Raw genomic sequence first — 15616 nt, 5'->3', positions numbered from 1 at the left:
TCGCTTCTGCCGTGCCTGCAGTGAGAGAACCAGAACCGACCTAAAGCTGAGATTGCAGCATTCAGATCAGATATTAAAGAAAACCTTTTCTCTCTCGGGGTGGCCGGGCATTGGAGCGGCTGCCCAGGGAGGCGGTGGAGTCACCAGCCCCGGAGGGGTTTCAGAGCGCCGGGATGCGGCGCTGGGTGATGTGGTTTTAACTTTGATGATTCCATGATTTGTGACACCTACCCGGGAGGAGAAGGGCCGGGTGGATTCTGTCACACAGAGAGCGGGCAGGTGTCATTTCCACCTCAGGGACCGCACTGAAACAGCCCCGTTCTGTTTGTAAACACATCTCTGTTACCGGTGGGGACACGAGCACTGGGGACAATCCAACCCTGGGCCTCTCAAACGAACCAGATGGCAGAGGCAAGAATGCTCCAATTATTAATCTTTATTAATAACATCCACCCCACCTTTATCTTCAGTAACACTGAAGTTTTACCAGTGCAGTTTCCTTTTTATACACAGATACACATGACCTCTAGTTTCCAGAGGAAAAGATAGAGCCAGCAGAGAAATTCATGAAGAATTACATTGCAGGGATCTGAGCTAGCTGTCAAATAGTAAGTCTTAAGAATTTCTTTGTTTTATGTTAGTTTAATTTGCTCTCTAAACCACCCTATTAAGCCTCCACCATGATAAATTTTATGCAATCACATAATCCAAACTCCATACAACATACCAGTCCATACCTTATCAAAAGCCCTCCATACTAATCATAACTAAAATAGCCCATAAATTCTTTATGTAGCCTCAAGTGGAGAGTGTGGAGCTAGCAAACATGGTACTAGAAATTTAAATAAACATCAAGACTGGTCTTGCTAATTTAAGCAGGTGAGCCGTAGTTCAGAAATTGCATGTTTTTACTTCTGAAAGAAAGGGACTTAAAAGGTTACACTAAAAACCTGATTTATTTATTTTTTTAAAGGACAATTAATACAATTTCATCCAACAGGAATGTGGTAAATAAGTTGTATACACACAGAGAAATAGTGAGGTGAGCTTGGGAAGTGACTCTAAATCTCATAAAGAACTGTTACTAAGTCAAAATTCAGATAAGAAGACTAGCACTGAACCCCAGTGCCACAGGTGGGAACAGTCACCTCCATGGGAGTGAAAAATCATTTAAAACATCTTCACAGTTCATTTTATGGACAGTCAAAGTAATGTACCAACATCTCCCTTCACCAGTGTTTGCCTTGCAGTGCCACGCCCAGACCAATGCGATGTAAGAAGCTTTCCTGATCTACAAATTAGAACTGTAACACTAATTACATCAAAGTCCATTAAAAAGAAGTCAATCAGAGCAGCTTAATAAATACTTTAGTTCATGTTTTTTCATACTTGTTCACTTACCACTGGAATTGCCAAAAATCGCTTGTCACAGATTCAGCAGCTCATAAATAAAGCCAATTTTTAGTCATTATTATAAATTACAGCCAACAAATTCAACAGTTCATTCTTAGGTACTTCTAGTCCATAAAAAATCCCACTTTACCAATAAGTGCAAAATTTTGTCCCTGTTTGAACAGCTGGGGTTATTCCTGGTGCTCGTGCTCTTGTCCCGGGATGAGCCAGCGGATGCTGTCGGTGCGGACGGTGGCGTACATGACAAAGGCAGCCAGGAAGAGCACAGAGAACAGGAGCAGCCAGTCTATGCCCTTGGTCAGAACACTTGGCAGGGGCCCTTCCCAGTCCTCCTCCGTCACAGCCACATCACTTCTGGCTTCTATCCCTAAAAAACAAAGTACTTGGTCAACATCGTAATTGCAAAATACAGAGAGGCTGCTTCTATGTGGAGCTTTGTTCCTGCTCTCAGACTAAGGCTTAAATGCAGGTAGACTTAAAATTTTGGTGAGATGGCCCTTGTACATCCCATGATGTGATTTACTGATAGAAAAACTTAGTGATTTTTATGTGTATTTGCCAAACAGGAGAAGGCTTGTTCTATCCTCCCACAGGACAGCCTTGGGCATGTTGTGAGAGTTTTTCAGTGCATGGAAATTTAATTTAGAGTGTTTCAGGAATATAATTTTTGTGCATTTCTGGAAATACAGATCCAGACAGCACTTCAGTGTGGATTACAAGAGAGCTAGCTGAGTGGCAAAGAGAGTTTAATTTATTTCATTCTCAATTAAATCTTTGGGCAGGAAGATATGCTCCATCCTTCTCGCAGCCTCTCTAGCTAAACCCCACTGTTCCCTCTGCTCTGTGACAGCAGCCAAGGAGCTGAGTTTCTGCTCTCAGCACAGGCTGAAATCCAGCTCACAGCAACAACTGATTAAGGGAACCTCTGCTGGGTCCTCACATGGTCTTTATGACATTCATTTTAAAGAACACACACAGGGACAGGAAAGCCCAATTTGGACCTTAAAACCAGCCTGTTCTTCCCACTGGCAAACCAGAGCTGATTTACACACCTGTCTGGTTAAAGATGAAGTCTTTCAAGGTTTCCAGCGTTCTGTCTGTATGATTAAATCTAGCCATAGGTTTAGCACCTTGGAAAAGGAGGATATTTGGTACAGCCACAGTTCCAAATCTAGTTGATAAACTACAAAAGGAAAAACAAAGCATGAAGGAAATTAAATCTTCTGGAGGAAGAAATAAAGACAGTCGCAGTACCGAAAGTGTCAGTTTCACTAAATAAAGTGGTCAGTTTATGTAGAGAAAATGTCACTCCTGTTTATAAAACTGAAAGCTAACAGAAATGAACTGCAGCTAGAGCATAGGGAGTGTGAGGTACCTGCTGTGCTGGGATGCATCCAGTGCCAGGAAGCGAAGAGTTGGAAATGCTCGGGGCAAAGAGTTAAAATGAGGTGCCAGGCTGGCAGAAAAGCGGCACCACGGCGTGTAGAACAGGACCAATGTACAGTCACTGCTGTTTGGGTTCAGGAACTCCATCAGGTCCTTGGAGAAAGCATGAGAACAAACGTGGACAGTTAAATATTTAACAGAGTTAAATTCTGTGTAGGAATGCAGCATTCAGCAATTAATTAGGTACTTGGCAATACTGATCAAGCACCCACACCTTTTAAAACAGGTGGAGAATTGTATATAACTTTTTTTAAAGGTAGTTTTAAAAGTTTGTTACTTAAAAATATACATACACATAACCATTACAAGAAAAGAGCTGGCACTAATTGCCATTAACGAATTTCTAGAGAAACACCAGTCCACAGAGCAGGAAAGCTGGCAGCACCCTGCAGGCACAGAGACAACACACACAGGCACATGAAGTGAGCCATAACCCCATTTTTCTCTGTTCAGAATGGCCCAAAAAGCCTCCTTGCCCAGTCATATATTTTCTTCAGTAGAACTGAGGACGTTACACAGGGAAATTCGCTAAGTCAGGCACTGAGAGCAGCAGGCTGACCCTCACGCGTTCACACCGACAGCGGGCAGCGAGCGGGCCCCCGCGTACCTGGGACACGTTCAGGATCTGCAGCGTGAAGCGCTCGATGCCCGTCGTGTTCCTCTCCTCGCAGTTCACCTTGGGAGCCTTGGCGCTGTCGGTGCCGTTCTGCTCCTCGGCGGCCGCGGGCAGCACGGGCTCCAGCACGGGCTGCTCCCGGGCCTGGCCGCTCCCCGCCGGCCCGCACGCATCGCCCGCGGCCGCCCCATCGCAGGCCTCGGCCGGGCCGCCGCTCGCCTCGGCCGGCACCGCCGACAGCAGCACGGGCTGCTCGGCCAGGGCCTCGCTGCCCAGCATCGCGTCCGCCATCTCGGCCGTGCGGTACCGCACCGGCTCGGGGCCGCTCCGCTCCGCCGCTCCTGCGGGGAGACACAGGCACGGAGAGGGATGTCAGCGCCGCGCCCCGGCCGCCCCGCCACCGCGCACCCCGAGCCCCGCGGCCGCACCTGCGGGAAGGGTCGCACCGAGCCAGGCCAGCGCCAGCAGCAGCCGCCACATCCTCCGCCACAGGCCCGGCCCCGGCGGCCGCCGCCGCGTCTCCCCAGACAACGAACGCTTCCGCCGGATCCCCGGGACACTTCCAGTTCCGCTGCCGCTCGTGTTTCCGTGGGAAGAGCCCTCGGGGCCTGAGGGAGGTGGGACAGCCGACAGGGGCTGAGCTCTGCTCGCGTTAGGTACAAAGCGGATGGGTCTAACCGAGTTTTCTCGCGGCCCCACCGAACCCCGAATTAAGTGTTCAGCCTGGAAAAAAGTTTCGGGTGACCTAATTACGGCCTCCCAGTATCTGAAGGGAATTTGTAGGATGGATAGGACAAGACTATTTACAAGCGCATGTTGTGATCGGACAAGGAAGAATGGTTTAGATTAGATATTAGGAAAAAAATTCTCTAGCAAAATTATTTCCAGAAAAAATTTACTGTGAGCATGGTGCGCCCCTGGCACAGGTTACCCAGAGAAGCTGTGGTTGCCCCATCCCTGGAACGTGTCCCATCCCTGGAAGCGTTCAAGGCCAGGCTCGACAGGGCTTGCAGCAACCTGGGATAATGCAAGGTGTCCCTGCACATGGCAGGGGTGTGGAACAAAATGTTCTTTAAGGTCCCAACCCAACCCCTCCACGATTCTGGGACCCCGCCTTGCAGGGCTGAGCCCGCGCGGTGAGCGGAGCCGCTGCCCGGCCCGGCTGTCGGGCTGCTGGTGCTGCTGGAGGCATTTCACCCTTGATTTAAATTAGCTCAGGTCGGAAATTCTTGCAACGAGACAAGTGTCATCCCACGGCTTCGGCAGGCTGCTGTGACCGAGCAGCGAGTGCCTGGAACTCATCCCAAAGCCTGCTCTGGTGCCAGCGTGTTGCAGCCCCAGCGCTGCCCCACAGCCGCAGCTGCCTGGTGAGGGATTTGCCCACTCCCAGCCTCGTTAGGGAAGCACGGTCTCCTCTGGGAGTTGTTTGCACACAAACTGTGCCTTAACCTACAGCAGGCTGGGGTACGGGTAAAATGTGGCAAACCAGAGGCGTATTTTTAAAACTAAAAATAAGAGTTCTTGTCCAGCAGCTTATCAACCAAAGCTCCCAAGCAGAAAGGCAAGATAAATACTCCCATATTCCTTTTTAGGAAATTGTATTTTTCCTGTTGCAGAATTAGTTTTTACTTTATTTCAGTTTAATAGTGAAGCCTCCAGACTATTTGGGACATTTTGAAAATGAACACATTACATCAAGTGCTGCTATCTTTTTTAACACACCTACTTAAAACTGCCAGCAGTGCACAATGAGATTTTGCCAAAATTCTGCATTTGTCAAAAACTGATAGTCATGACTGAGGGGAGTATGAACCATGCACACGGGAAAAGGGCAGGAAAAATCAAGTACATGTGTATAAATGAAGATGCAGGTCATTTATTACAGAAACTGGATTTTTAGCTTTGTTTTTACTCAGGTGTACTTCTCCAACCGTGTCATTCCTTACAGCACACATTTTCTTGCTTGAAGCTTTTTCTTTCAAAGTCCAATTTGCATAAGCACTAATAATGAGGACATAATAGTCTAAAAATAGAAAACATGAGGTTTGCACATAGAGGGAAAACATTTAATTAGATCAGCTGATACGGAGCAAGCCTGAAAGCAAAAGCACAAAGGGAATCCAAACTGGTGCAGACTAACAAAGAACAAGCTGCCCCATTCCCCCTTCTCCTTATGTTTTAGTCAAAACAGCATTTTCAACGTGAAAACAATTTCTTACTGTGAATTTAATCTCCTTCCTAACATAATCTCCTTCCCGCCGTAGCACAAATATTCCGGGAATACAGAGATGAATATGTCTTATTCATCACAGAATAATGAATTATGACCACCATTCCATGAAAATTTTATTTATGAGTACTTTCAATTTGATTTCCATGTGCAACAGAGGGAAAAGTTAGCAGTTGACTATTTATCTATACAGGGTTATAGCTCCTTTCCTCCCCTTTTCTCCTACTTGAGTGAAAGGACAAGTACAATTAAGTTACTGTCACATTGTTTTCAATTCATTCAAAAATAAACAACATTCCTCTATCTCCTGACACCTTGCAACTCACAGTCTTTTTGCCTTAATGCAAATTTATGTAACATGTCTGTAACAAGTAATGTTGTCAACTGGCATCTTCAGCCAGAATTTAAAAGGTATTAAAAGAAAAAAAAAAACAGGGAAAAATAGTTTGGTTTTAAAGTATTAACTTTATTAATAAATATACATCCATATGATGATGTAAATACAGATCATGAACACTACTCCATTCCCATACACATAATTGCACACGAGTAGCTCAAGTTCATGGACATAAAAACATACACAGTATCTAATCAGGCTTTTTACAGCAGAGGACAGGGTGCTGATACTAGTTATTTAACAGATTACTGTTACCCCCAAAGTAAACCTGTGGAAAAGCAAATGATGCAAGATTGAAGGAACAGAAAGTGGTTCAAATTTCAGAATACAGATTCTTCTATTTCAAAAAAAAGTCACAAGGAGAAAGGTCTAGTGTCTACTAAAGTCATAAATATATTTAGCGGTGTTAAAATATATGCATTAAAATAGAGAAGAATAAACTTTTTGTAATCAGAAATGAAGTTTGCAGTTCCAAGTATTTATGATTGTTATCAGCTGTTTTAACTGTCAACTCTAATGGGAGCATGAAACATTATTATACATATAACAAAGACCAGCAGAGCCACAGCTAATGAAACCATTGCAAAAATGACTTCACATTGCTCTGCCTTTTAAAGCTCTTCAAAATGGGGAAGGGAGTTAAATTCTCATCTGAATTACTCAGTGTATTGTAGTTCCAGGTAATTCTCTTCACAGATACATCACTTTTCACTGACAAGGCTTGGTTTTGTCCTGACTGAACATTAAGATCCTTCAGACAAAATGAAAATATATTCATTCAGAAGAGAGATCTTTAATGGCTCTAGTTAATTTGATTACTTTAAACTAAATCCAAGATATAAAGAACATTGCTTTAATGACAAAGCTAAGTGCTGATTTTAAAAATACCATCTTTGATACCAAAGTCAGCTGCTTCTGATGGTATCTGATTTTTTTTCTGCCAAAATATGGTGCTAGCATCTTGAATCTGTCCAGTGCAAGACTTTATAGTAGCAAAATTATTTGGTTTTAAAGTTTAAGTAAATTTAATCAAGAAAATGAATAGTAGTTACTCTATGTATCTTAAACAGTGAACTTTATAGCATCATTAAGGAATAATAGCAAGCTAATACATTTCATTTATGTATAAATAAGACATTAGAAACTTGATAATTAAAAGAAAGTATTAAAACCTAAACTTGACATGTCGGTCTTCTGAACAGTGTTAACACACAACAGTGATCCTAGCTTATGAATAGCTGAATTATGATATATAATATAAAATAAGCAATTTACCTTACAAGTAATGTTTTCATACTATGGGGGGAAAATGCCAGTTTTCCCATTGGTACTAATAAAGTTTAGGCATTAACATGCTGTTTCAGTGTTTCTCATGGAAAAAAAAAAGTGTTGAAAAAAGCACAATGTATTCTGCAGAGTATACATAGGAAGAACAGAAGTATTTGAAAATTCCATTTCTAGTCACTTTGAATCTCCTCTTTTTTTTCCCCTTCACTGCATGGCACCAGTAAACTCTAGTCAGATATAAAATAAAGCAGAATTAGGAAACCAGCAGTGCACTTCTGATCTCCTTCCTAAATCCAGAGTGCCAAGCAGCAGTGCAGGCTCTCTGAACACTTTTCTATTTGATGCTCATCATTTCACAACTGACAACATTAATTAGTTTTTACTGGGATTATATTTCATCTGATATAATTAATAAACACTGTAATGAACAGAAATTGCTTAGGTGATTTCATTATTTCATCAGCATACTTGAATACAAATTATACTAGCAGAACAGCAATACATCTGCATTATCTCCTGACACACAGCACAGCACCATTGAGTGGATGCACAAGTGAGGACCGGACAGGAGCAAACAGGATCAACAGGAGGAGGTAAGGAGTGGAGTTTCTCCAAGGTACAGTGGTGACATGCAACACGTTCCTTGCCAGCGAGGTGTGACACTCCTGCAGTTACACATTCAGCTGAAAAGGACTCCTTGCCCAGCTGAGTTCAGGAAAGAACTTAAAGCAGTCTTTTGTTGAAAAATTATCTGATTAAAAACAGCCAATACAACACAGATCCTGAGGGTGAATGAACTCACGTTAGCATTTTGCATGTGTCAGAAGTTACATCTTCTGAGAGAGACTGCTAAATTTCAGACTTGAGAGTTTGTTGAGGAACAGAACTGGATTTCAGAGCTTCAGCATGAAGAAACTATTCCTTAGTAGCAATTTAGCTGCCATTAGTTCATCTATTGACTAAGGAGCCATCCAGTAAAAGTTGAGGTTCATTGTCTTAGTTGCCAGTCCATACACAGTTCCCCCAAAACAATTCAACACACCTATTGTAAAGTACAGCAAAAGTCCAGCTCAATATGTGTTAGGCATCACTGGAACACCTGAAGGCTTGCTGCTTTTTTCCTGATAAAAAAGGTATGAAACATGACATCTGTTTCTTAAGTTGTCATCACTGAAAGCAAGAGGTCTAGTCAAAATGACAGCAGGCCAGAATAGCATTTATGTTAACAAAAATGACCATCACTACCCATTCAGCACAGGCTCAACCCAAATTTTATTCTCCCCCAAATATGCAAACTCTACATACTCCCCCTCCCCAGGTATTTCAAGCTACGAATTTATCATAAAGTCATTTTATATGTGAAATGACTTTAACGTAAACGTTCTTCCAGATTAAAAAATAAAATAAAATTAATTTTGAGCCAACAATATGTAACACTGAGGATTGATTATTTTTTTCTTTTGAAGTCTGGATGAAAGTATTTTACACACTCACATTCACACATTCTCCCACACTTAAAAAAAAATTACACGCACCCAGTTGAAAAATGGAACATTTCTTTTGGGAGGAGGGGAGGTTTCACTTTGAGTCAAGAAAGGTGTTTATAGTTAACCAACAACAATTTTTCTGGCTTGCATGCACAGATGAATTTCTCTGTATCTGGGATTGAGCAGTGCAGTAAACTGCATCCTGTTTGCATCAGCTATACAGTTTGCTTTTATAAATCATGAAAATGGTGTCCTTTGGTAGATATATAAGCTTCGGTAACTTAAATATAGTATAAATGTCTAACAATGAAATAACTATTTCCAGGAATATCTGGCAAAACTGAGTCTAAAAATTTGGCATCAGTGTCTATTTAAAAAGTTTAATTTGTAAACATTATAGGTTATTACTTTAAAAGCTATTAAACTGTCGCCATCTAAGCACAGATTTGAAAGGCAAAAGCCAGAGTAAATAGCTATTTACAGATTTAAGAACATACTGTTTAATATTAATCAAGTGCCTAACTAGAATGAACAGTACTTAATTTCTTATAAAATATTTCAAATTCCAAAGAATTATTTGTGGTTTGGTATATGTATTACTAGGCATTTCAAAATTACCCCACAGAATCCTGTAACAGTGTACCTAAAAGAACAGCTCTCACCTAATGGCAAAGTAACTTGTCTTTGTAAGGCTCTGTGCAGCTGTAATGCACTGTACAAATGCTCAGGTTTCTTTAATATCTTCCAAAATGTTTTTGGAGCATGAGTTGAAATTCACTTAATGCTACAACTCCAGAAATAAAAGTCACTGGAAATCACTTTAGAAAAAAAGGTTGCTTTTTTTTTTTTGTTTAAGTTTTTAAGTCTATTGTAAGTCTATCTGAGGTCTGTAGAAGGTCCTGCAGAAGTGGAAAATGTGGCTTGCCACTTTAACACTTTTTCTTACCAAATAAGAACTTAACTGGCTAAGTTGCTTATTGTGGGACAGGCCACATCATGAAACATCAGCCAGCTAATTTCTGTCCTCCTTATTTCAATTATTTAATGCATAACCACACATCTAGATTTATGAGAAACTGAACTTAAAACTAGGGACATGGACATTACTTAAGTATTGACACCAAGGCATTTTAGACTTCCTTATAAATTATTATTTTAAATCAACAGAAGCCTCTTTAAACCAAAGCCTTCCCAACATTCTGTTAAAGTTAGTAATTGCACCCGTAGGTTATGGCATTATTGGAATAAAATCTAGAAGCTCAGACTTAAGCAAACATTACAAGAAAACTCAAGAAACATGCCCAAAATCAGCATAAAGCAGATTAGTAAGGAGTTACTCATTCCCTCCCTTCATTCATTAGGCTGTTTGATTTTGCTGCTAGTTTCACCAGCAGCATGGACTCCTCTGTTATGCACCATAGGGTAAGGAAAAGCTGCACTGCCACAAGTATAATTTAGATTTGCAAGCCGTGATAGAGCTTTAATGCTACCTGGAGGTCTGCCTGGGCTGACTTTGTATCCTGCTGCTTTAGTTGTACCCAAGGGTCTGCCTGGACTTGTCTTAAATCCAGCTGCTTTGGTGGTCCCCAGGGGTCGACCTGTGCTGGTGCGGTACCCTGCTGATTTGGTGGTCCCTGACGGCCTTCCGCGCTTCCCGGAGCGGTTGAGGTTTTTCTTTTTCTTTAGTTCATCTTTTGTCTCTATATTCCTGCCACTTGTGGTCTGCAAGTGGGGGTCGTTCAAGGCATCCTGTCTCTGGCAGGCAATGGGTTTGTGGCTGACTGCGTGGCTGTACTTGCTCTGCTGCGTGCCGTAGAGGTCAAACTGATCCGCAGCCCTCACATTGTCTTCGTTCAGGCAAGAGCTCTTGCCGGTCCCACAGAAAGCTGGATTACTGCTGGCAACAGGGTGCATCATTTTCTACCAGAAACAGGAGAGGGAAATATGTATCAATATATCATAATACTGCAGTGTTGCACAAAAGAGAATCTTTCAAAAGCTACCTCTGTTTCATCGATTAGTCCAAACTCCTTTGTCTATTTTTAGTAAACAGTACTGATGTCAGTAAATTACTTTTGAAATTACTTTTATTAAGCCTTCGCTTGAGGTTCTGCACAGTAACCTTTACACATAGTTTAAAAGGAGAGTTTAAACCACATATTATTCACATAGGTATAATTAGAGACAAAGTAAGTTAAAATACTGAACAACAGCATTTCAGAAACCAAGACCTACAACATTTGCTCATCTGTGATTCCAAAACCTTTCTAACCAAGTATCATCTAAATTTTACTTGTTTTGGCTCTAAGATTGATATGTGACTCAGCTGTAAGCCAAAGAAAGATATGTTATAACTCTCTTGGTACAGTAGATACAGGATCCTAAAGATTTTTTTTGTTTGCTTAACTGCAGCAAAAGAATAAAGTGCGAATCAGTTTTCTTATTTCATGTCACAATTAATGTCAAAGAAAGAAACATATAAGGCATTTGGCAACACAATGGTGCCATAGCTGGGAAAGCAGAGGGATGAAATGAATTTGTAACGAAGTACAAGATGCTGGATTGCAGAAATGCCACTGCTGTCCTAGTTAGGAGAGCACGTACAAGCTGCTAGCAATGCCAGCACTGAGATATGTTGATCTTGTTGGCATTGCCAACAACTCTGGGAAATAAAGCAATTACATCTTCCATTCAACTATACTGGTTCTACAACTTAAGTAAGCTGCAAATACTCAAAGTCTAAGATAGTAATATTTAGCCATGCTGAAGACAATATTAAGCCAAGAAATATCTGTCCCTTCAGAGTATTTCTATGTCTTACAGCCACGTTCAAGACACCAAAAATTACTTCCCATGTTAAATTTCACAAGTAGATAAGGTCTGGAAGATTTATTATCTTTTCCCTACAATAGCTCTGGAATATCACCTACAGCAACATAATTTAAACTCTACCATTGATTACTGAATTTACTTGGCAGTTACAAATGTTTCCTGCCAGCCAGAGAGAAAGCACACAGCACAGTCTATTTACCCTGGAGTAAATCCCCGTGCTCTTTTCTCCTGATTACAAAGGATACATTCCCTGTTGAAACACTCAATCTACCCTGGCTTGTCAAATGCACATTACAGTGTGCATTACTCTTGTGCAAATATATGAATATGGGTTTATGTCAAATAGTGAAATTATGATAGCTATATAGTTTAAATATTAGATGTTCTAGCAGAGATAATCCAAGTGCTACAATCCTGGTGCATTGCATGGGGTACAGTGGAAAAAAAGTGAAACCACTGTTATTGCAGCTGTTAACGTCCAAGCCAAACAACTAAGAATAGTTTGCAAGCCTGCACTTAGCAAAGGACAAAGGAAATAAGCTCAGGTCAAGAGACCAGACAGAATGATTTGTGCAGCAATGCAGAAGGAAGCTCAGGGTTTTCTACAATTCACTCAAAAAATGTTACCTTTATTTAACCCCACTAGAAAAGTGCCTGAAATTATCATGAAAAATACCTGAGATTTTTCATGATACGTAACTGCAAACATGAGGGTTCTATAATGTCCTTTTGCTGCAGAGAGTGTAAAGCCCAGCAGCTCTCAAAGGCTGTTCAGCTGTTTGTTGATCCACTAGAGGCACTTGGAGTGCTGAGAAGCATTCTTGTCTCAGTACTCATTTTAAACACAGGAATACTGGCTTTGGCCCCAAAAAACTGCTCCAAGCTCAACTGGCCAGCTGAGCTCCCCAGTATCCAAGGGACACAAGGAACCCCCAGAGCTGGGAGAAGGCACTGACTGAGTAAAAGCAGAGGCTCCTGCTGTTTCTCATGAGACCGGCCAGGCTCACGCTCACTGCTGTATTACCTTCTACTCTCTGCTTCTTCTCCTCATTACACTTGGGCGGATTTTTCCATCCACCTTTCTGGGGGAGAACCATCATAAGCACTCCTAGACAGTGAATATATTCTGCTGTAGCTGATGAATGCTGGAGCTTCATCACCATATGCATGTGCTTTGTGTCTACTGCAATACCACTGACAAACACTGACTTCTCACACAAGCTCTGGCTGATGATGCTTTACCTTCCATCTGGCAAGAACCAGCATCACTGGAATGGATGAATGAAGAAAGACAGTACAAATCAGTAACTGTTTAAAATTTCTTTCTAGAAGAAGCTTAATAAAACCCCCAATCTCAGTGGAAGACTGCCAATAGGATTTTTTAATCCATTTGTCCCCCTCTCTGCACCATTTTTCAACAAACCATGCAAATTTCAAGTAGTAGCCAAGGTTCTTCTTTTATCTTCTTTAAGACTTTTTTTGAAAAGTTTTTAAAAGGAAATCTGTAATCAAGCTTAATTACCCTAACATGGAATCTCCAGCATAATTTTCCTTCATTCACATTACAGTAGGGAATAAAAGAATGTAGAGAGTCTATCCGTGGAGTGGAAGCAGGTTTCTTGGCAGGGAGATATACAGTATAAAAGAAAATTGGTATAAAATGCAAAGCTATGCCAATTTAAAAATTACACTCCAGCTAAATTGTATAGCTAAACACATACAATTTTGTGTGCAATCATTCTTGAATAAAACCCTCCAAAAACTTTCCAATAAGATAGAACTTTCTCATTTTAAACCTGTAAATAGACATGCAAAAATATTTGCAACAGTTTACTTAAATCAGTTTTTAAACTGATTTAACTGACTGGCTGAATATCTCTGTATCAACAAACAATTAAGATGAGGCACTGGAACAGGGAAATTAGGTTATATTTCAAAAAGATTCACTGCAAAGTGACTGTGGAGGATTTTCTGTACGGATCTTTTAGTGCCTGGTAATTTATATCCATACAAGTGCTGGAGAAGGGAGGAGGCACTGGATAAGCTGGCTTTGGGAAAAGAGAGGCAGCTTCCCATGCAACAAAGCACAGGAGTTCCACCACTGCTAGAAAGAAACAGCACAATCCAGCTGGGACCCACAAAGCTTTGCTACAGGGGGATGTCTGGACATAGTCATGACCCCCCTTGTATCCCTAAAATACAGCTTAACACACAGCTCTAGCTCACAGCTGCTAAGGCTCCCACTATTGTTATGGCCCATCTCTCTCTCCAGGCTTTCCTCCTGCAGGAAATTCCCATTCACGACCTATTCACTGCACAAAATTGTAATATCAAAGCTACTTAAATCACATTACATAAAAACATCCTCTTGGGCTGTGATGTGATGCCATCTTTGGCTTTCAAACATCATACCTTGCCTTCTTCACGGGGATGATTTAGCTGCCAGTGTAGACAAGATGAAACCTTTGATAAGCAGAGAAGTTCACAAGGCCCCCCAGAACAGGCACTTGCTCAGTTGTTATTTTACACTGAGTACTGGACTGAGAGCCATTATCTGCACTGAGCAGAATAATCAGCTCCAGCACAAGCAGCAGGCAACTGCTCTGCTGTCACCCGCCCCGCCTGCCTGCTGTGGCCTGGTGAGCACCACAACAGACCTGACTCAGCAAGTGCCTCTCACTTCTGCTAGAACACACCTGAATCTCAGCAAAACTGCACAAAACTCCAAATCCACCTAGATTACAGCTTTCCAAATGATGAACACCAAGAAAAGTAAACTCCTCACACCGATTTTGCTTTTAATGAGGGTTAGTATACAACACCCACTCGTTTTTCTGAGGTTTTTCACCACTGAGCTTCCCATAGTTTCCACAGTATCGATGGGGCTGTGGGAGGCTGCAGCAGCACATTTTCATCATCGTCCAACACATACAAAGTATGTGACTCGCTACTTAACAACACAAGCAGCCACAAGCACCATTTGTGCACAGCTCTCTGAAGGTCACTGTGGCCGGTGAACGCTGCAGGAGCGGAGCACAGGCCCGGCTCTGTTCAGGGTCCCTCATAAAGGACGCTCTATGCTGAGCTCCAGGGCCCCGGGGAGCCTCACAGGGCTCCTTTGCTTTGCAGGGGGGTTGAGCAGCAACTGCAGCAGGAGGAACATTTTCCCTTTCAAGACCACAACAGAAATATGGTATCAGTTCTGTTCTTCTCTCTTAGGAAAGGATTTCTCATGTGTGAGAAATCCTTTCATCACTCACTAAGAATTCTATCAATTTAAATGTTTTTCACATGTCCCTTTTATTGTCAGCTTCTTTTCTACACATTAACTCTTGCTAAAGTAGGGCCTTACCCAGTTTTTAAAACCCTGTAACTGCTTGCTTTCACAAAGATGCACCTTACCTGGAGAAGTCACATAAACGTAAATATTTTAAAAATACTAAGTATTAAATTCTATCAGTGGCACAACATACACTGTAACACCTGAACCTACAACTGAAATCTTATCTACTTGAGAAGTTCGATAACCAGCTTTTCCACAATGTGCTTATGAAGCCCTTGCTGCAGTTGGTGCACAGTATGTTTATTTTCTCACCATCTGACACCAGGTAAGATGCCAAAATGTAAGAAATAATTTCTTTACAGTGGTGACTTCCTAGAGTTACTACATGACTACATAAGACTGCACATCAAGAGACAACATAATTTTGGAATTTTGGTTATTTTTAGAAATTAAGGTGTTCTCCAAGCAATACAACTTATAAGTGTGGTCCTGCCCCTGGTGACCCAGAGTAATTTTCTTTTATGACAGAAGTTAAGAGAAGAGTTATTTGGAGCTGAAACACCCACTCCCTTCAAATTCTCCTTCCCCAGACGTGCCAGGCAGAGTGGGAGCCTTCATCTGTGCC

At 41.7% G+C, this 15616-nt stretch overlaps 2 protein-coding genes across 4 annotated transcripts in view; both read right to left on the bottom strand.

Moving 5' to 3' along the window:
• Positions 1 to 421: 421 nt before the first annotated feature.
• Positions 422 to 4060, bottom strand: TXNDC15 (thioredoxin domain containing 15). Its single transcript, XM_071443238.1, has 5 exons — positions 3904 to 4060; positions 3467 to 3816; positions 2789 to 2952; positions 2466 to 2596; positions 422 to 1780 (listed from the first exon to the last, which is right to left on the bottom strand). Exons 1-5 carry the CDS (start codon positions 3953 to 3955, stop codon positions 1584 to 1586), a joined length of 894 nt encoding a protein of 297 aa, XP_071299339.1. The 5' UTR covers positions 3956 to 4060; the 3' UTR covers positions 422 to 1583.
• Positions 4061 to 6150: 2090 nt separating this feature from the next.
• The window catches only part of CUNH5orf24 (chromosome unknown C5orf24 homolog), a 12146-nt gene continuing 2680 nt past the window's right edge, over positions 6151 to 15616 (bottom strand). For 2 of the 3 annotated variants that reach the window (XM_071443235.1, XM_071443236.1), the window contains exon 2: positions 6151 to 10796. In XM_071443235.1, coding sequence (XP_071299336.1) covers positions 10227 to 10793 — 567 coding nt within the window. In that variant the 5' untranslated portion in view covers positions 10794 to 10796 and the 3' untranslated portion in view covers positions 6151 to 10226. The remainder of the gene's footprint in view (positions 10797 to 15616) is intronic. The other variant, XM_071443237.1, reaches the window with a different exon arrangement.

The sequence above is a fragment of the Agelaius tricolor genome, unplaced genomic scaffold (genome assembly GCF_023055355.1).
Source record: "Agelaius tricolor isolate 1412-34295 unplaced genomic scaffold, bAgeTri1.0.p SCAF_18, whole genome shotgun sequence".
NCBI classification, from domain to species: Eukaryota; Metazoa; Chordata; class Aves; order Passeriformes; family Icteridae; genus Agelaius; species Agelaius tricolor.
The sequence above is the reverse complement of the archived record's forward strand: the minus strand, read 5'-3'. Positions and strand labels throughout refer to the sequence as shown.

What these genes read in the sequence shown, in the direction of transcription:
- TXNDC15 (XM_071443238.1), bottom strand. Translation starts at nt 3,955, where the DNA reads ATGTGGCGGCTGCTGCTGGCGCTGGCCTGGCTCGGTGCGACCCTTCCC. An exon ending in CGGTGCGACCCTTCCCGCAG is followed by an intron (nt 3,817 to 3,903) that starts GTGCGGCCGCGG and finishes GTCTCCCCGCAG; the next exon opens with GAGCGGCGGAGCGGAGCGGC. An exon ending in AGATCCTGAACGTGTCCCAG is followed by an intron (nt 2,953 to 3,466) that starts GTACGCGGGGGC and finishes GCTTTCTCCAAG; the next exon opens with GACCTGATGGAGTTCCTGAA.